Source organism: Apteryx mantelli, chromosome 6, assembly GCF_036417845.1.
Source record: "Apteryx mantelli isolate bAptMan1 chromosome 6, bAptMan1.hap1, whole genome shotgun sequence".
In the NCBI taxonomy this organism is placed as follows: domain Eukaryota; kingdom Metazoa; phylum Chordata; class Aves; order Apterygiformes; family Apterygidae; genus Apteryx; species Apteryx mantelli.
The window spans coordinates 19304598-19326179 of record NC_089983.1 but is presented as its reverse complement, the minus strand read 5'-3'; the positions used below and the strand labels follow the sequence as shown (position 1 = coordinate 19326179).

The 21582-nt window shown below is 37.2% G+C and overlaps 1 protein-coding gene across 1 annotated transcript in view; it reads right to left on the bottom strand.

The window, feature by feature from the left end:
* Nucleotides 1-1666: 1666 nt before the first annotated feature.
* Nucleotides 1667-21582, bottom strand: part of HIBCH (3-hydroxyisobutyryl-CoA hydrolase) — a 47253-nt gene continuing 27337 nt past the window's right edge. The window contains exons 8-14 of the mRNA XM_067298946.1: nt 20002-20147; nt 18886-18972; nt 17233-17291; nt 16363-16444; nt 10000-10119; nt 8798-8831; nt 1667-3794 (exon numbers count right to left, since the gene is read on the bottom strand). Coding sequence (XP_067155047.1) covers nt 3679-3794; nt 8798-8831; nt 10000-10119; nt 16363-16444; nt 17233-17291; nt 18886-18972; nt 20002-20147 — 644 coding nt within the window. The 3' untranslated portion in view covers nt 1667-3678. The remainder of the gene's footprint in view (nt 3795-8797; nt 8832-9999; nt 10120-16362; nt 16445-17232; nt 17292-18885; nt 18973-20001; nt 20148-21582) is intronic.

Sequence of the window (21582 nt, the reverse complement as noted above, 5' to 3'; positions counted from 1 at the left end):
GAAAGAGATGAGAGGAATTAATCATATGTCATCTTAAAAGCTACTGTTTTGCTGACATACTATACAAAGTGAAAGCCTTGTAGAAGCTTGCTTTTAGCTCCTGTTTGTTTCTCTTTCTGTTAAGGCCAGTTAAAGAGGCATGTAATTCTTTCCCAGCTCCGAGGGCTTTCCATTTTATGTTTTCATTTTATAAAAAAAATGCTTTCCATACTGGAGAAAACTGTTACTATTTTTAAAAGGTATTCATAGTCCTAGTAACTGATACAAAGCATGGTTTTTCAAGCAATGGTAAACAAGCAGAAAGAAGACCATCTGAGTTGTTATTTTTAGCTTATTCTCAGACATAAGCTAGTCTATGAACTGAGAGGGAACATGGCTGTTTTGCAAACTGTGTGACTCAGAAACTTTATTTGAAATTCATCTATTCCAGGAATTGGATATATCAAGAGTAAGTGGTGAAAAATACTTCGTAACATAGCACAAGACTGCCTTTAATTCACACTGACCAGACTAGGCCCTGATACTGATACTATGTTCGCAAGCTTTTGCTGAAAAAGAAAAAAAAAAAATCTGCTTCTGTTGCAATGTTGTCTTCTTTGAAATCACACCTGAAGTTGGCCTAAGCTGTTATGGCCCATTTAACTCCTCCTGCTAGCAGTGATGTTCCTTGAAGCTCTAAAATATACAAAGCATTAAAGTGTACCCTACATTTGTCACAGCTTAAAAAAACAAAACCCCCCAAAAAATTTCCACACCATACACACAGGTGAATTAAAAAGCAAAAGCAAAACTTCGATCGAATCAGTCCGTATTAATTTGACACTGCCTAAGCAGTGTGTTTAAAAATAGACTCTCTTCTTCACATTTAGCTAAAAGAAAGCTTAAAAAAAGGACCAACCTTTCCCTAACATTAGTGTTAGCTCAAGAAAGTTAACACTGCTGAAGACACTAATTAAAAAAAAAAGAATATGGACCAACCTCTATAGCCAACACTTGTCAGATATAAGTAAGCACGCCTCACCGTGCGCTTGCAGCTGGACTAGCTGCGGCAGGGCGGCCGCACCACTTGCCCGGGAGGCGCCCGCAGGCGCCAGCGACCAGCGCTCGGGCGCTGCTGCTCCTGCCCAAGGCAGCCGCTTACCTGCAGCCTCCAGCTCGTCTCCCGCCGTTAATGCGCAAAGATTGCAGCAGCTTCAGCAGGGCCGAAGGTGCTACGCCAGCTGCTTCCTGACACTTCGTATGCCACTGGCACTTCACGGAAAGCACACAGCAAATGGAAAACAAGCTCAGGAACATCAGGGAGAGTAGAAAAGAGGCAGCTGCACACCGGGAAAATAATCTGACTTTTACAAGACACTGTCAGCAAATAATGCACCTACCCCTAATTAAAAAGGGAAAAAAAAGTTCAATACTACAATATAGTGAGAGATCTAAGGAGTTCTCTTCCCAGAAGAGAGCTCTGCTGTATTTTAGTAGGCACAGTACTAGTACTAGTAGTACCTTTTATAATAAAGGTTTCTTTACATAAATAAAATTACATCTGTCTGCTCATTACATTAACTATGCTTTAGTCTTACAAAAATGGAAGAGTGGCTTTCCAGCTAAGTTGCCACTGATTCTTTGATTTGATTTTGTGTAATAAAAGCACTCCAGTATGGGACTGGCATACTTTGCAAAATCATTTACTGTGGTGTAGGAGTTTAAAAATACATTAGCTTTGTACTTTCTCCACAGAACATCATATGTGTAGTCTGAGTGGATAGAGTGTGACTGACTTGATATTCTAATAATGGTTCAAAACACATTAACTGCAGCACAACTTTGTAAAATTAACATTTCTGGAGTAAGATACATTGGTATTTCCAAATGAAACATACTACAATATATTTTTACAATATTTTTGTGGAAAATACTTTCTTTTGGACTGAATAAAATTAAACTGATCATCTGCTTTTAAGATCTTTATTTGACAAAAAAATTCACATATCAGACAGGATCTTGTTACCATGAGCTCAGAATAAAATCCTCTCCACATAAATTTTGGAAGCAACTGAACACACAAATCAGAGTTTATTAATTGAGAAGTATACTCTTGCTAAAATAGGGTGGGTCCTTTTCAAGCAGAGAAGGCACTATTGTTATTCCCTGGGGACTGTTGTGTTTTTCAGTTAAATACAATAGCTGAAGATTATTACTTTGTTTGCACAATAATAATGGAATGAACAGAATTTTTCTAAATAGATTAAGAATAGCCATTGTTTAAGAATCTAAAACATACAAATATTAAAAAAAAAGAAACGGAAGTTTATGTTTCTTACAGAACCAATGTTAAATAGCTGACTTCCCTTATCAATTGGGAAGCGAGAGGAAGGAGGGATTTTTGTATATATTGTAATATATACAAATATATTGTAATATATAAGATATCATATTTGTAATGGCCTAAATTATCTCTTTGGCACCCAGTGTACAGCTAAGAAGCAGAAAGCTTAGTAAAACCTGAATGGGAAACAGGAACAGAGAAGAGTTGTAGCTGGCAGAACAACTTAAGGGCTTGAGTATCCATCTTAATCTCACCTTTTCTCCTAACACATACATTTGTTAGGATACGTTGCGTAAAAGGACTAGAGGATCCATGGAGCAGCAGACAGTTTATGTTTTGCCTTGTCATCATGTTTTGCCCTGTGTCATCAGTACATATTGCTGTGTTCCCCCTCCTTTTCACAAATTTTCTACCCTGCAGACAGCGAAACTTCCTATTCAGGATGTTCATGGACACAACAAAAGTGCAACCAGGCTTGTCAGTATAGCTAAACTCCAGCCACGTGCAGTAGTAGGGGCTAGGTTCACCTCTACCTTAAAATCTTTAGAGAATCACTAACAGCAGCAGTGAATGTGCTGCTTGGTGTTCGGAAGCAGTTCTGAGACAGTTTACTAATTCACCACTGTGACACAAGGAAAAACTCCTTAGCAATTTTTGAGAAAAACTCATTATAAAGTTTAATCAAACTCAATGGCATATAAAAAAATTTGGTTTTACAAGCCAATCCCTGTTAAATAGAACAGTGCTGTAGGCTCTGGTGTTATTATGACATTTGAAACAGTGTCTACATCACACAGCAAGACCAAACATTAAATCAATAGAACAATTTCTTCTTGTCAGACTAATGTGTCAGTCTGACCTTTTATTTAAAATATTACTTAACACCATGAATTTAGCATGTCTTGCATTTTCCTTTGTAGCTCTGACTGTTTTACAGCCTTAAGTACATTTCCTGTTCATTGTATAGAGAGGAATCTGAGGCACAACCCCAAATTAATAGATCAGTGACAGAGCCAAGAATACCAAGGGCTCTTGACTTCCCGCCTGCTACATCACCCTTTAACCATACTGCTTCCCTCAAAGGTTCCTCCTAAACTCAGAGTCAATGCCAAAAATTAAATGGTAATCATTGTGTACTAGCAGTAAGAATAACAATTTTCCTTGAAGTCTTTTTCCCTTATTAACCAGTCATGATTTTTTTCTCATTATGGTAGCATAAACAAGAGAATGCTCCTGAATGCAAAAAATTAGACATATGAATCACAGATAGGCTAGGAAAAGAGTCTTATCACACTACTATTAATTTGTATGTCCTAAAATTAAGCAGATGTATAAGATGTCAATAGGCTTGGGCTTTACAGCTTGAGATCGTTGTTTCCCAATGGCTTAAAGCAATCATCCACGAATTCATCAGTGACTTCCTCTAAAGCAGCTGGCTTCCATCTTGGGGACTGGTCTTTGTCAATCAGTACTATCAGGAGAAGTACAAAAACACAAAAGTTACTTGTAAACTTTCTCCAATTAAGATGATTTCAGATTGCATCAAGATAGGAGACTACAGTGAACACAAGCGGGGAGAAAAATCAATATGCTCTGGAGATGATAGTTTTAGGAATGCTTACATTTTTTACTCTAATAGTTCTTGAGTTGTGACCTGTGCGGAGATGTATCTGGGAGTTGCCTGATGAATGCCATATCACTTCAGAAATAGCCAATACCATTAAAGGTTTCCAGGCACTATTAGGTACCCAGACTTTGAAGGGAAGAATAAGCCTTAAATTAATGGTTTCCTGTCAGACCTACTCCTCTTGCCTGTCTTCTGCTTTGTCATTTGAAATGGGAAACAGCATACACGATGCTTCTTTTGGGCAAGGGCTATTACATCTCTGTGCAAAATCTGACTCTCGTAGAGCACAGGAGATGACTCAAAGCAGGTGTTAAATTCCTGCGGCTAATTTAAACACATCATATAAACTAATCACGAAATAACTAATGGGGAAAGCATATAACAAAGTATCTTTGTGAGAAAATCAAATACTGCTGCAGATCTGTGTAGATGTAACTGTGAAGATCTGTACACTCTTACTATGTATACTCTGCACTGTATACAGGGAAACACTTCCTGAAAATAAAAATCATCAGTGAATGAATTATATGTAAAAGTGTAACAAGAAAATAGTTCTCAAACAGCATTCCTTGCATCACAAGGCATGCTGAAGGCATGTCAGCAGGAATTGCTGTACTAGCAAACAGTAAGACAACAGAGTTTGTATGTGTGTAAAAAATGACAGTCTGAAAGGAATTCCAAAGCCCTTCAGAGCACTTTTCAAAAATAAAATCATTTAGTGATTTTTTTTATTATAATTTTTAAAAAATGGCTACAGTAATTGTAGCTTTCTAGATGTACTAGTTCCCCTCCTCAAGACACATTCCCTTCAGATGTGTGGTATCAGCTTCCCCTTTGGAGATGCACCTGTGGCCTGGGAGAGCTTCTGGCCAACACGGCCCATGGCATATAGGGGAGGAAGGGCAGGCTGCCCCCCTTGGCTCCCTCTGCTAGCAAACAGTCATGAATATGATGCTTCTAAAGGCACGAGGACAGAAAAGGCTCATGCAGACTACATGTTTTGAAGAACTGGAGCTGCCTTTTGGTAAGTTGCTATATCTGCTCTGTCTAAGCAGATTTCATTCTTGATGACTAAACTAGAAACATCTATATTAAGAAATACACACAGGAGCTGCATTTAAAGTTCAGTAGAAAGAATGCCCACCTAAAGATCTTAAGAGTGGCATTGTGACAGTATGTGGTCAAATGTGACTTGAAAACTTCTTAAGTGAAAAGAATTTTTTTTTCCTCTATCAACCAACATTTGAAGAATGCCTAAAAAAATGAAGACCTCAAATATTATCCAGAAATACCAGTCTGCTGTTGTAACAAACTGTTCAAGCTTCTGGCTAATACTGATTTAGACTAGAAAGAAAGAACAGGGAGTTAAATACCATAAATGGTCAGGTCAGAATTTAGCACAAACACTTGCAAGCAGCTACCACGCCAAAACTAAATGTGACCTGGATGCACAAGTCTAAGAGCTGCAGACTCCAGTTTGTCCCTCAAGATACTTGAGGCTTTACATGCACAAGAGGCTTTATAAAGTATTTAGTTAGAAGGCATTATGCTTAAAGTGCACAGCTCTTCTCAGGTTAGTTTCAACCATGATGATATCAGCATCTTAAAGCTGAGCTTCATCCTGAAAATATATGATCTTTTCTTGCTTTTTTTTCTGCAGTTTATAACTAGATGAAAGCCAATTAGCTACTTTGAACACCAGATTTCTGAAAGACAGCAGATACTAGGGCCCTTCTTCCTATTATCTAAGTTTGTTTTCTTTAGCAGTAGCTATTGCAAACTTAGCAGTTTACCCCTTGCAATTACAAAAAATGTTTAATATTATCTAAGTTAAAATATTTAATTTTTCAATAGGATCCTGAAAGCATCCCCTTTCTGGAATAACTTCCATGTATTTTGTGTTTCTGCAGCTTGGGATGGAAATAGCTTGTTCAGTACAAGAATGGAACAAAAATTCTGAAGACTCTCTAAGGTAGGTTAAGAGAAGTTTGTTAAAAAAGTAATTGAATATAGACATTGTGTTTAGGGCTTGTTCTTGTGTCTGTTTGTTAACTAAGAAGCCATCCCTCTGTTCAGCAGGAATGAGTTTGCCAGACTTTCACAGGTTCTGGTGCTGGGCAAACCTTCATTCAGCACAACCAAAACACTGGTATTTCTAAGCACCTGAAATTCTCTAAGAGTTGCAATGAAATCTGTCTGCCTGCTTGATGACTACAGGGGTTTTGTGCGTCCAGGATAAGGCTCACATCCGCCAGCTGCTAGCTCTGCAGGAGAGAGAGCAGAAGCAATACACCACTCGGGTATACACAAATACGGGCTTTGCAGGTTCAGCAATAGGCATACCTAGCATGCCTTAACAGTTCCATTTAAAATAAATGTTCTTGCACAAATGGTTAGGCAGTTAACAAGCTAATTTAACAGATTTTTTTCCCCTCGTACTGCTGAGATTGCAGACAACCTGTATATGTTTGAGCATTGACTCCAAAAAAATGACCTCTTTTATTATGCAATGAGTGTGCAAAAACACCAGTTGTTGGCATTTACCCAGAGCTATGCATTTCTTAGAGCTTGTGCATTATTCTATAAATCAAGATGAAATATAGCTACTGAAGTGTTCAAAGAGCCTATTTACCATTTTATGGGAAGACTCCATGCCTTGGTTAAAGTATGATCTGGGTATTTCATGCTTTAGGGGTTTTAGCTTTTAATAGCTCCAACCACAAGAATCGCAACAGGGAAAGACTTTGCCAGCAGGTCTTACTGTCTGGCTAAAAGAAAAACAAAACTTGACCTCAAGTCACAGTAGGTTAAAAACTTCATGGGTCACTCTTAAATGAACTACTTTCCTAACATACCTATTAAAGTTACGGTCTGAAGCAGATAAAAGTTGTTATTATAATCATTAGTTGACCTAAGGCCATTGCTGCTGAAAGACAGTCTTTAACAACTAATATTTGATAATTATATCCTAACTTTATTTTGTCAAAAAAAATCTTGTATGTCTTGAGATCCTCTTGTGGTAGGCAGGGACAACAGCTGACTCTTAAATGCTTGAAACTTAAAGAAAAAAAAAAACAACAAAAAACACCCCAAAAAACACCAAACAAAAAAAACCCCTACTTCTTAAACTAACATTTTATTCAGTATGGTTGTGGAGTGCTTAGCAATCTTACTTCCTATTAAAGACAGGCAAAGACAGGATGCTCAGCACCTGGCTCATCATTTTCAATGGATTAAACCTAATTTTTTTTAATTATCTTTTGTCAGATTCTGCACCGCTCTTAAACAAAATAAGTACCTTACTGAAAAAGTAACAGACTTCAAGAAGACTAATCCCAGAACAAGATATATGCAGTAAGCAGAGAACAAAAGTGACTGAAGAACGAAGTATGCACACTGCTATTAGCAATCTTCTCGGTGCAGCTTCATCTTTTTTCTCTCCCTTTCCTGACACAGTTAAGCCTTTGCTACGTTACCCTATGCAAAAGGAAAGCTTCCCAGCTGTTGTTTCTCGCAGCTTTTTTCTTTATAAGCAGTTTGTGTGGTTTACTTGTCACAGTGTGACAAGTAATTTGTTTTTGGCCTCTGCCTCATTCACAGATGGTTTAATGACTTTGTGCATTACAAATGAGAACTAGATTTGGTGCTCATCTGACTCTGAGCCTTTGAGGTTTGTCACTTCCCATATAGCGACCTTTAGGCAGATGTGAAAGTTTATATGGTGGTATAGAACATATCCTAGGAACAGCATCTTTTAAAAATATCTTTCTCTCCACTACCCATTTCTAGCGCAATAAAAAGCATGTACTTCTCAACAGACTGACTGTGGGTTAACTTCAAAGGAGTCTTTATTAATAAGTACTAAAGACTATTTAAAATCAGAAACTTTCTCCATATTGTACAAAACCTTTGCATCTGTGATCCTTGGGCCATCTTTATAATAGTATTAGTAATGGTGAGTGCTCAAACAGTACTATCCACTGCTCAAGTGGATTTTAAAATACTTTACAAAGGCAGAGATAAAAAGTGAGGGAGAACTGATAATACATACTTGAGCTATATATATATATCTATATATATGGATAACAGCCAAGTCTCACCCTGCCCCCAAGTGTTATTCTTCCAGATGTCCTGTACTATAAGCTCCTTGGAAAAGGTAATGTCTCTGGTTTTGTTTCATTGGGTGCTGAACAGAACATAAATAACTACTACAGTTCCCAACAGAGATGTGAAAGTGGTTGGCTCTGACAAACTGCACAGTGAATCAGCAGCAGTGTCGAGGACAGAATCTGTTTGCTAGACGAACCCCCCAACCTGCTGTTCTGCTTCTCCCATTATCCGTCTTGATCAGTGCTGTTGAATGTAGCAATAAACTTACATATATAGTTTTTTAGTAAGATAGCTTTATTCAGAGATACTTTGGACATGGTCAAAAGTAGGCTCTGTTCTAACAATCTGCTATGCAAACACTTGTTATTGACTTGGAGGCTTGATTTCTTAAACCATTTTATAGCTGGCTAAGCCAGCTATGAATGCACAAATGATGTAGTTGCTCTTCAACTTTGCTACTGTCAGTATTAAATATATTTTGAATTTTTTTAATGAACTGGTGCAACCTTTTCACTGTCTTGTTACCAGGTGGGTAAAAGAAACATAAGGACACTGAGATTAAACAAAGGAAACAACAGAGCTGTTGTGCTCTGTTAGCGCAGATGATAACCTTTGCCATACAAGAATCTAAAAAGCAAAAACTGGTAGCAAGCTTAGAACTGTTCCCTGGGCTGTTGCTGCATAAACTTTCCTTATCTACAGAGGTAGACAGTGACCTTTCTGGTATGCACTCTTACCTGCTCGAACGCCTTCATAGAAGTCATGGCCTCTCTGAAAGATAAAGAAATAAGCAGTAACATAATAGATGCAATTTATCCCATCTTTCCCTAGGGGCTATCCCACTTATTCTGCTTGAAGTTCTCAGGATTCTGTCAAATCCCACTTACACTGTTCATCTAGTCCTACCTTCGCTTCACTTACTAAAGAGCTCTATATCCTCTTGCTTAAATGCAGCCACAACTGTTGCAACTTGTGCCTCTTGCACCGGAGTTGATCAGATAATTTTCACACAGTGCAAACCCTCTTTCTGTTACATCTCAGAGTTTTGCATGATGGGCTACAGGGTATACAATAGGACTGGAAATTATTTAGGGAAAGAGCCACCCCCTTCAGGAATTTTGTGATGTATTCTGCATATTTGGCATACCTTGCAGTTAAACAGAATCCCAGAAACATAAAGTTATTTTTGATAAAGGGCAAATATAACATTTAAATCCCTAAGGATGTTTCACTTGCAATGGAGCGACAATATTAGTTTCAGGAGAGAGGTGGCAAGGATACTGTCAGGCATTACGACATACCAGAATCAGACACACCATGTTCTTGCCTGCATTTTTTTTTTAAGTATTTACATTAAACATCAGCATTCACGCAATCAGATGCAAAAAAATTTTATTTTAAAATGTGACAGAACTAATAAGGCTTCCAAGGGAAAGCTTTATGAGGAATTTGTTCAAATAATCCCGTTAGTAACACTGTTCTGCTAGAAGGATCAATTTCTCATGTGTTATCCAAGTACTCACCCTTTACTATAAATAATACTCAAGTCTCTCTTTTTAAGAAATCTATCACCACACTCCTGAAAGACAGGGTTATAAAACTGTTCCCATCTCACTGACAGGAACCGAGGCACTAAGAGACTAAATAACTTAAATAGGAAATCTGTGCAAGAACTCCAGAGTTTTAGAATCAGGGCTCAAATAAAACTCTTTCTATACTGTAACATTATCATAGTTTCCTTAAGAAAAGCATTGTACCATTCCCATCTGCCTATCAATAAAATCTTCTCCTTAGAGTTGCATATAAAGATATGAAACTGGAAAAAAGAAAGCAACAAATGCGCCAACAAGATACTGAAAATAGTCCTTGATGTAATTTATAAAAGACTCTGACACACGGGCCCCGGCGGGGCAAAGCCAATGCGCAGCTCCTCACTTACCATGCAGGCTTGGCTCAGTCTGTATTCCATCGTCAAGACATCCTGTAAGCTCATGGAAGCTCCTTCTCTGAGCTGCCTGAGGGTCATCTTTAAGGATGTAGGTGACATCTTATTAATAGTCTGGGGAAGACATTGAAATTTACTTTTTTTCCTCTTCAATTCAGACATGTTTGTAAGTCTTTTTTGTTTTGCGTTTTAAACTTTGTAAAGTAAATTATGGCACTCTTCTCCCTGAGCTCATCCGTGAGATTTCTATCCCTCCTGCTTCTGTGCTACCTCTAGTGTAATGTTACCCTGAATGAACTTCCTGCATAAGCCTTTATCAGCAAGGTCTTTGGGATGCTGGCCACCACTTGAGGAAAGCCTGGCCTAGAACTCTTAAGGTCACACCATTTGATTGAATTACTGCTAGCCAGAGAATCTAATGTGGCTTGAAAATCACTCCCAAACATTTTTTTGAAAAGTGGTAGGTGAGTGTTACAGAAGCAAAAGTCAGTGTAAACTTGTAATATGGAAGTGACTTTGGGGGGAAAAAAAAAAAAAAAAAAGAGAGAGAGGTGAATCTAAAACCCCTCCCATTCTCCCAATAAAAAATATGATGAGGTGTGGTCTGGTGTAAAATGCTGCCAGTTTCTAATGGATCATTCTTGCTAAGTGTGTGGGGAGGGGGAAATAGTGCTGGCATACCATAGCTTTAAGAAGCGGCATCTGTGTCCTCTGCAGCTCCTCTTTCAAAACAGAGCAAGTCTCTGATCTAGGAGATCAGGGAGAAGATCCCAGCTTGCTTTATATAGTCAGGCTACAGTGTTTCATGGTACCTCTGCTTGTCCACAAGGCACCATGCTGGAAGTATGCACTGGGACTGGAGTGCAAAACTAGAATAATTTTTATATTCAGTGGACTTTCTGAACACAGCAGAGTGAGTAGTGTTTACCACTGTCTCAGCATAATGAGTGCTATTGCACATTTATAAGACTGCAGGCACAAGCAATTAAGATACCTTAGAATATAATATCTGAATTGTTCTTAAACGTTATTGATATTGTAGCTGACATCAATATGGTACAGCATTTAAGGTGTATTTGGCACAACAGTCAGAATAGCAAGGTCATAATACTGACTAGCCAAAAACTTTCTGAAGTATTTGCTTTATGCACATCTGCAAAGACCGGATAGTGTACCAAGAAGTAAATTTTAGGGGGTGGAGGAGTCAGGAATTTAATTTAAAAGAAATCCAACCTAAATGCTTGTCAAAACATGCTTCTTGTCTGGGATCAACAGACACTGCAGTAATCTAGCCCTGCTTTGCTCTGCTGATAGGAAGTCTGGAGGTCTTGCCTGCCTTCTTTTGACAAAGCTACAGACTATAAATACTATGCAACAGACAGGAACTGTTTAAGGCATGCAAATAAATACTGTAAATCTGGTTCTCATGACTATCCTTCAATTAATAGCATGCCAGCAAACAGTAGGGGGAGAGGGGGAGAAAGACAAGAACCTAGTTAAGAAAACAGAACTGAGCTCTAAAGCTCTCAGGGTCGAGGGGGAAAAGAGCTAAATTCTTAGCCACTGATGTTTGTTTTATTACTTCAAACATGACTATTTTTCCCAGTAAGCCCAAATAAAAGCTCCGTGTTATTCACAGTACAATAGACATCTCCTGTTAATTGGGACATCTTTAGCACCCTACTGAAAAGTGGCAGACGGTAAGATTTACCTCTTTGCATTATTTCCATTGCAGACATTAGACTCCTAACCCACAGACTAAAATGGCAGGTTTCCAGTCATCGACATTTTATTTTTGGCTCCCAATTACTCCTCATCCCTCTCCAGCCACCAGCTGATACAGCAGTGACCCATTTTGCCTATTTAAGCCAGAAAACATGCAATCGCTATACAAGCAGCAGCCTGTGCAATCGTAAATTAAAAGCAAAATTATTGGTTCTGTCATTCTGTTTGACACGTTGACCATCTTGCTTGAGACAGAAACTGGTTTAGAAAGAATTAACGCTGCCTTAAATTCTCAACTTCTGTTGTTGCCAGTTCTGGTGAGGTCTCTAATAACTAGCTTCAACTGAGCAGATAAACTAGCTATGACTCTTTAATTATGCCAGAGTGCAGGTCTGCAGAAGTGTAGCGATTTCCTGATTGGATCCCTTTCTTCCCTGAATTGCTTTTGCTGTCCTTACCTTTGAACCTGACTTTTTCTCCTTTGAGTTTCACGTTCTACTGTCTGGATCAGAAAGTCTTCCCTCAGACCAGGCTAAATGCCATGAACAGTGCAAGTAGATAGTTCTCTAGGTGAAATGTTAGTTCTGGGCAAAGAAAGCACTGAAACAGGAGAGATCTGAAAACAGCACTTAACTAATCTAAAGCATCTAGCAGCTGCCTTATCTTGACATATCAATGAGGCAGAAGGTGGAGGAGGCATTGCCATAGATCAAGTTGAAGGAAGAGGAACAAGGAAAGAAAATGGGTAGGTGTAATGTAGAAAAATGAGTCACCAGCGTATCTATAAATAAACTTTCTCTACAAAGAGGAGGAAGAGATCAGTACTAGGAAACAAGCCTGAAAAGTAGATGGAATAGGCTGAACTAGGAACGTGAATGCTAAAATGCAAAGAAGGCTTCACAGAAGTATTTGACACCTATTCCAGTATTTTTGAGACCATCTTGATTTCAGTGTAATGATCCTGAAATCTACAAGTTGAATTTCCAATACAGCTAAATTCCAGTAAGAGACTACCAGAAGGTGACAGAATCAAGTCCCTTACAAGGATGAGAGCTGGAACAACTGCTGCATCTTTTGTCTCCAAGGCCCATAAAAGCTTCTGACCTGAACCTCACGTGCTGAGGGTCCTTGAGAGAGGCTTGCTTTAAATAAAACAAGCAAACGCCCAGAGGTCCAATGTATACTTCCCTTGCAGTAGATGGAGACACTCATCGCTCACTTTCTGAAATATCAAAGCATTTGTTTGTCTGCACCAAACCAGTATGCCTCTGGGTAAGCTTTGACAAAATGTGAACATCTAGCCAAGATGTCACAGGCAAGTTGTTTAAGGAGAGGGATATCAGTCTTTTGCTGATCTATTAAGAAGCATTCTGAAATTTTGTTACTTTAATTCAGCACGTGCAAGAAACCTTTCAGCTTCATCCCTTTGATCTGTCTCACCAACTGCTGCATACCCACTTAAAGTTTCAGGAGTTGGTGTCTGCATCCCAACCTGACCAGCTGATCTGGACAAAGTATCTCCTAATTCTTGCAGTCTCTGCCATGTCCTGCACACAGCACTGGACATCACTCAGTAACAATGAAGAAAGTGATCAAATCCTGACATAACAATGCTCAGAAGGTGCATGGTCCTGCCAGAAAGCTGTAAGAAAGCACTGTCATGTGAAAACCATATCTTGTGCTTTTCAGGTTTTGACTCTACTTGCTTACTTCATCCAACAAAAAGTGATAATTCTGTCATTCTGATTAAAGTTTTTGGCTTGTGTAACTCCTCAAAACAGTAAATTAATGCTATAAAGTGAAAGGTTTTTAAAAGTGTATTAAGAGTTCAAAAAGCATAAGTGTTAGTAGTCCAGTTTTCTACCTATTTGTAGCTGGGTTCAAAATGTGATGCAAAACATTGTTATACTTGAATATAATTTTAACAACTTTACAGTCTCTTTATTTATGCAAACCATTATAGGATCTCAAATAGGTGAAAGTCTGCCAGGTGGGCATGTTTTGAAATTACAAAGCAGAAGTACTGTGGATCAGACAGAACAGGAGACCTAGGATAGCATGGCTCACAGTATACTTGGATTATAGTTGAACTACTATTTCCATTTTATTAACATTAGAAGTATCTGCACATTCAAGGTATGAGGCCTTCAAAACAGGGTATTTTGTATTAGACTTTCTGTTAGGGCCTATTCAATAAGCTTACTAATACATACCATAACAAATATACAGAACAGAGAAACAAGAGTAAGAATAAACACCTGCAATCACAGATTTGTACCTGAATCCTTTTTAACTTATTTTTTCCCCAAATGTATGTTTCTTCTGTGTAAAAGATCCACAAAACCAAAAGAGGAAATTAAGTATCTGATCCTACAACCACTTGCTGCTTAGCACAGACTGTGTGCTATTAGTAATTTGACTTAATGTGATGTACTTATTCATGATAAGCCTTGCACCTGCTACAAAATGGTTTTGCAAAATTTGCAGATTTCTGTACAGACAGAAGGGTCTTATGTTAACATAATCTCAACTCTGGTACAGAACAGCCAATAGAGATTTGCTTAGGAATTTCTGTCAACTCCAAGGATAAAGTCATTGATTAACTAATCATACAAAGGAAACAATCTGCTATAAAGTTCTGTTAAATCCATGAACTAAACAAACTGAAGAAGCAATAAAAATAATGCATTTTTTTGTTCAGAATTTAAAAAAACCTTTCAATTACTCAACATTATAACTTTAAACCATGTTATCTGCTTCTAACTTAAAAATACGGAACAAGTGTACCTTCTAAACCACAAAGGCCAACAACATGTAATCATTTATTTATATGGGAGATCTGTGTTATGGGGCTGCAGATGGGAGAAGGAAGTAGAGCAAGTTTGGCTAATTGGAGCAATTTTGGCAGAGCAAACTATCCAGTTACCATACTTGTGTAACAAAGCATTTCCAGAATTCTTACAGCTTTTGTAATAGAAACTGTATTTTGAAGAGACAAACCATCCTTTATAGGCTATACTCTATTTAGAACAATTCCATTATGTCTGATTGATTACGTTTTACAGTGTCATAACATTGTGTAAAATTAACTTAGGAAAAGCTATCTGCAAATAATTCTTGATTGTTTGCAACTTCCACTAAAATAATCAATATAAAGTTACATATCATTCTGCAATGATATTGTAAAATCTACAAATAAAAATCTAAAAATAAAATACTATCTTCTAATTCAATATTATAAAGAGATGAGAGCCAGCCTAAGTGACTGCCACTTGCATTGCTATCAAACTGTTTCATAAACCTTAATATAACTACCCTCCCTACCATCTATAACATAGGGAAAAAGTGAACTGAATCATACATTATGACTTGGAGAAAAATCATGATGAAAGTCTGGTAGAATTCAGGTCTCATATCATCTAAAATGATTATCCTTGGACTAGCTTGTTTAACTGATTTCTTTAATGGCACTTGAACACAAGTGGAAAAATTAAGCCTTCCATTTTATTTAATTTTGTTTTTGTAATATATATATTTTATACTTTTTGTGAAGTACTGGACATACTGGTTGGCACAAAGGTAATGTAAAAACTGCCTTTCTCGGAAATAATTTTTCTTCTTGTTCTCTCTCTCTCTCTCTTTTTTTTTTTTTTAAAACAGTTTGTAATTAATGACTGAATGCTTTGTTACTCACAAATCCCCTGGAACTCTCAAGCAGTCTTTGAGAACATAATTGTATCTGAGTTACCCCAAGTAATTATTTGATGATATTACAACACTTATTGCTCCAGTACCATCCTGACAGTACCAGTACAGAATGCCTAGTGTTAATGATAACATATTATAGTTATATTCCTTCTGCTCAAATGAAAGTCTGAAGATGTTAGATGTATTTTATTTTAGTACAAGGGCAGGATTTTCTTCCATAAGCTCTAACCAAAGTTGAATTAGAATTAATTTTTTGGAGAAATGCTTGTGTTCCATCTGATTGTAAATAATCTTTGAATGGCCCCAAACCAAACATTTATAAGCCACCTGAGTGCAGATACTTCAAAAGAAAAAGAGAGAAAATAAAAAGATTTTCTATAAATGTATATGACCAAAAGTTGCTTCTTGCTTTAGTAATGAGGCTGAAGTGTGCAGCTGAATTATTGCAATATTACTGTATTTTTGTGAGTAGTGGCTACATCCAACACTCAGTGACACATTAAAAAAATAATTTAAAAAAGCTTCCTGATGATAAACTGCTTGCTATTTACGCAAAAGAGATTTCTGAAGGGGAGGAAAACCAACAACATTGTTCTGGCACTTTTTTATTCCAACCCACGGCAACAAAATGAGAAGCTATAAAAGGAGCCTTTTTCCAGTTCAGTAGATTGTAATTTTATGCAATGCATGCCAGTATTTACATTCTGTGTGGTTTCACGTGTACAGATGAATACTCATGTCTAAGTAGAACTGCTGACAATCCTACAGGACTACAGGTGAGAACCTGAGGATCTCATCCAGTGTCCTACTGGTGTTACCCAGAGCCGCAGTTACATTAAATAAGATGACTACAGACTGCCCCATGGTAAGAAAGTACAGAATCAGGCTTAACACCTTTAACAAAAATAACAAAGACGACATTACCTCTAGCTGTTTAATGGCAAAAGCAGAACCATCTTGCTTTAATTTTTTAACTATTTCTTCCATGTTATTTGCTGAAAAAAGACTAAAACAAAAAGAAAGAAATCTTTTATTAAAAAATGAATGAATTGCTTCAGCCTTCCTCTTCCCTACAAAATGCTGGTAACGTGCAGAAATTAGAAACAGAGCTTAGCCTGATTATTTGCTTTATTCTCAGCAATATATTCTCTGCTGTTCAATTTTAAGTAACTCAGTTGATGGGCATCTTCTCTCTATTTACAGTGCTGTAACATTCTAATATACCTCACTTAAAGTTGATATTTATCCAAAATCTTTGTTTAATTACTGCCATCTGTTTTATCTAGGTTTTTATTACACACCAAATCCTGTGCTATCAGCTCCACTTTACCGGTTTGACGTCTACACCTTTCACCTCTAGTTACTGCCGTTCTTTGCAATTTTCAGCTTCTTACTGCTCCTATCTCTTTCTCCCCTTTTCTTTCTGATACACATAAGCCCCAAACTAATCATAGAAATGGCCTCACAACGAGCACAAATGCACTACATGGTATTTCCTGGCCAGTTAGTCTCACAAAATTCTCTGTCCAATTTCCATAGAAAATGTTTCTTTTAATGTGCTATAGGGCGGTTGCTTGTAAGAACGATGTACGAATCAGGCAAAATGCTGAATTAATACCGTGATAAGTGTAACATCTAATAAGTTTCAAGTAAAGCACCCTAAAAAGAAATGTTTAAAGGACTACCTTCAACATCATTTCTATCACTTTATCTGTTGGGCGCTGATATTGTTATTGGATTTAACTTCACATTTTCTCTTCAAAAGAATAAAAAAGAAGAAAAATTCCAGAATACCTGTTAATCTTCTCCATATGTTCATCAAGTACAAACTGCTTTTCTTGATCAATTTTGCTCTATTTAAAAAGCAAATATGTATTTTACTTCGTTATTTTCGACCATCTGAAAAGTCAGCACTGAAAAATTTCAGTGATTTGCAGAAATATCACAGGTACATCATTTGATGTTCATAAGACCACCATTTTTAACGATATACAATTTTACAGCATGCATAAGTGAATTTGTCATTTCATGTTTTGAATGTTAAAGGAGTCATCTCATGATGCAGCACAGCCTTCGAGCTAGACTGTGTGTGTATTTGAGCGGTATCTTGTACGTAAATCACAACTGTTCTATCAATACATCTCTGCATCAAATACACTTAGAAAGCTGCTGTAGATAAATCCCAGAAAACCTGAGAATGTAAAAGGAAGGGAAATAGACTTCCAATACAGAACACATCTGATTCTCTTTTTTTCTTAATTATAACCATAGTTTTCTATATATGGGAAAAAAAGGACAGAACAGAAAGAATGAATCTCTTTTTTCCCTCACTCCATTTATATCCATTTATTTAGTTTAAAATTATCTAGAACATGTGCTTTTTGTTTAGAATCTTATTCTTAGCAATATTTCCTATTTTTGTGTTTTCTTGGTTTTTTGGATTTATATATTAATTTCAAGAGTCTAATTTTGATTCACAGTTATAGTGTTTTCGAATATTTCTAACATATAAGTTATAATTTATAATCCACCTTGATTTGCAGACAAATGCTGCGGCTTAGGGTTTTTTATTTCTCCTTCTAGTTTCCTTTAATACTAATGCAATATTTACTCTTACAATTAAATAGGCAACATTTACACAGTGCCATTAAGTATATAACATTTTTGTATTAACCGTTTTTCACTGACTCCTGATCTTGATGGACAACTAAAAAAACCGAAAGATTTGATGGATTTAAGTGGAAAGTATGACAAATGTTTTAGACCTGCTGGCATTAAGGGGGTTAGGACATAAAAAGATGTTTTGCTAGCAGCAGCTGAAGCTGAGAAATAGGTTCCCTGTTATTCCAGCTCTAACCAAAAATATGCAGCTTCCTTTTCCATTAAAAGTCATCTTGTAAAGCAGTATACTGCAACATATAATCAGTCCTATTTTGTAGCTTTCCATTTTGTCAAAATAATCAGTACCACTCTGTAAATTAGCTTACCCCATTTATTTTTCTAATTAATCTTCATATGAGAACTTAGTAATTCTAAAACAAATAACTCAAGTAGACACTGCTCATTTTAAAACCAAACAACTGGGGAATAATACTCAGGGTGAATGACTATAGTAACCAGCGATACATAGTTTTGTACTTTTAGCATCATCATGCTACTGGCTGAGAATTTATATATATACACACAGAGAAGGAGAGAGCTTTGGGGAGTTCAAAATGAATAAAAGGTAGAAAGTAAAGAAAGAAATAGACCTCTACATTTTATTTTGACACTGTAGGCATTAGTGCTACAAATCAGTATTTTATTGAGTTCGGATAAGTTGGAAATCCATTACTTTTGTAACCATAAAACAAATGATCAGTAACATGAAAAAAAAACCTGTATTTACACATTCTTAATTAACAATTCTCCTTGATTTCAGTTTGGGACAGTAATTAACCAGATTACCTTCACATGGTAAGAGTTCAGTAAGTCTGCAATACTTTCTGTTGAAGGAGATTTAAGTGCAATCAAGCCTTCCTCTAAGGCAGGTAGCTATTAAAAAAATAATAATTAAAAATAGGTAAAACAATGCACTTGGATTATTATTAATATGTTTTGCTACTATATTTTATATAGTTTTATATATATATTTGGATACTAAAACTATATAAAGAACTATTACAGACAAAAAAGACTTTTTGGCCAGATATAAGGGGTACCAAGCAGGCAATAGAAGGAGCAGGAGTTCACTTTTCAGATGTATTGAAACATCTGGTTTAATTATGCCTGCAGTGAACAGCAAAGAACAGCAAAGCCAGCCTACGATAGTCCAAGAAAAAACAGCAAGAGCCTGGCAACTGCACGATGCTCAAACAGTATTTGTTAACCTACATGTCTAACCAGCTCCAGTAGCGCAGAAACAGTGACAGTCACTGCCTCTTGCACTGCCCCCCAAATCTGGAAATGTAGCATCAGTTGTTAACTCTGTAATGTTGTTCACAGTGTCATTAAGCCTGGTCTTTAGAGAAGGAAGGCTGCCTCTCCTTCATGGTACAAGAACACTGTCCCCTCTGGTTTTATCAAATAGGCTAATTCTACCTTCTCCTCCAGCCACTACAAGAAACAGATAGGATAGCTGTTACAGAGAATGATAAAGAACATATTAACAGGGTATTATCTAAACTAGAAATTTTGCAGTTGTATAAATAACCTCTCCTTTCAGACGCTGTTGCCTAAATTGTGTTCACAAAACAAACAAAAGACATGGTAGAGTGGCAAGATAGGGTGAAGCCAGAGCATGCAATTTTTCATCAAGTAACTTCAATTGTGCCTTGTTTATAAACGGTGGAATCATCTTAACAGAGCATCACTGGCTCCTTCTGCCAAGCTGTCACTAGCTGGCAGGTGTCATAATGACAGCACGAGAGCACCTTATGGTCCCCATCCACAACACAGGGCAGCTAAGATACCTGTGCATCTGCATACAGGTAGGCTGGTAAGTGTATATTGGTGTGCTGAAACAACTCAGCTTGTCACTACGGTAGTAGGCTAAGCCCTCACTCATACTGGCTAGCAGTTTACCTTTTCTGATTCTACAAAATGTGTAGCGATGCCTGCTTTTTGCACATCTCTTCCTTTTAGCCTAAATCCTGTTAGTGCAAGGTAATAGCCAATCTTTCCTGAAAGTCTTGGCAAGAAATATCCTCCACCTACATCAGGAAAAAGGCCTGTAACGAACAAAACAAAACAAGTGAAGGGAGAATCTGTTATCCTAATCATAAATGTAACTCAGTAGCTATTTATTCTTGTCTCACTTTTGTCTCCATGACTTATGCGTGGGTCTCTTGCCTGAAGTTTCTCCTTGACTTAGTTTGACATTTCTCCATCATCTAAATCCTTTCTAAAAGCAAACTCTTGAAAAACACCTTCCAAATTATATCCTTTCCACTGGCACATAATTTACCAATGTATGCCAGACAACAACGATCATTCCAACAATCTATTTGCCTATAACCTCTTCTTGAAACATTTTCAGATGTCTGAAGAATACATGCATGCTCCCAGCAAATAACAGAACTGACACAAAGAACTGTGAAATAATTTGTGCAAATTCAAAATGGAAGCTGCTTTTTCTCTGAAATCTTCTATTATGATAATAATCTCAAATGATGAAATTGCACGTACCTCTGGCACAGCAAAGCTTGAACAAATATTTGGTCTGAGGGTTCATTAATGAATCAGCAGTGTTTCACTTACAAGTAGTTGCCTTAGGTCACAAAAGAGTCATTGTATATGTTATATAAACGTTCACTAAAATGTTTTAAGATGTGGGTAATTAGTGTCCTCTGAATATTCCTCTCCTTTGGATGTAATCAAGGAAAGGTTTCCTTAAAACAGCTTCTCTTCAGTGTTTTCCTCCTCTCTGTAACCCCTAAAAGTTCATCACTGCCTTATGTTCTCAGTCATCTCTTAGCCTCTCCTCCTCTGCCTCCCTTTTGATTCTCCCTAAGTTCTGCTGCCTCTCATACACATGCAAGTGTTTTTAGGAGCCACTTCCTACCAGTTATAGTTGTACTATTCTATTCTCATTCCAACTGATGTGTGTGTTGCCATTAACTGATTTATTCCTTATCCCATAGGCTGCTGAGACATACAGCTCTTCTAAAATGCTGAAAGTCTTGTTAGCACCTTTCAAAAGCTCTAAGCTGCATTATCCCCAGCTCATCACTTACCCTCTTTTTCATCTGTAGTCACTTGCTGCACAGTTTACTGCACATTGCACCTTCTCAGTTTGAGCCATCGTATACATAATGTTGATGCCAAGACTGTCTTTTAGTTTTATGTTTCTATTCATCTGTCTCCTCCTGGATTTCCTACTCCTGCAACAAATCCTCTCATTTCAAAATGAAACTTCTCTTACAAATGCTCTCCAAAGCAAAAATGACAATTACATTATTCTCCCTGTCCACCCGGGCTGCAATTTTAACAACCTTTTCTTCTTTGCTGTAATTTAAATACTGATGCTAAAGTACTTCTCTCCCTATCCTCCAGTAAGCTCCCTCAGATTCTAAATAGCAATCTTCATGTTGGTATTTTATAGGGCCCTTCCACAGGGCAATACACAAGAAAATAAATTCTATATAAACTACAAAGTTGATTAGT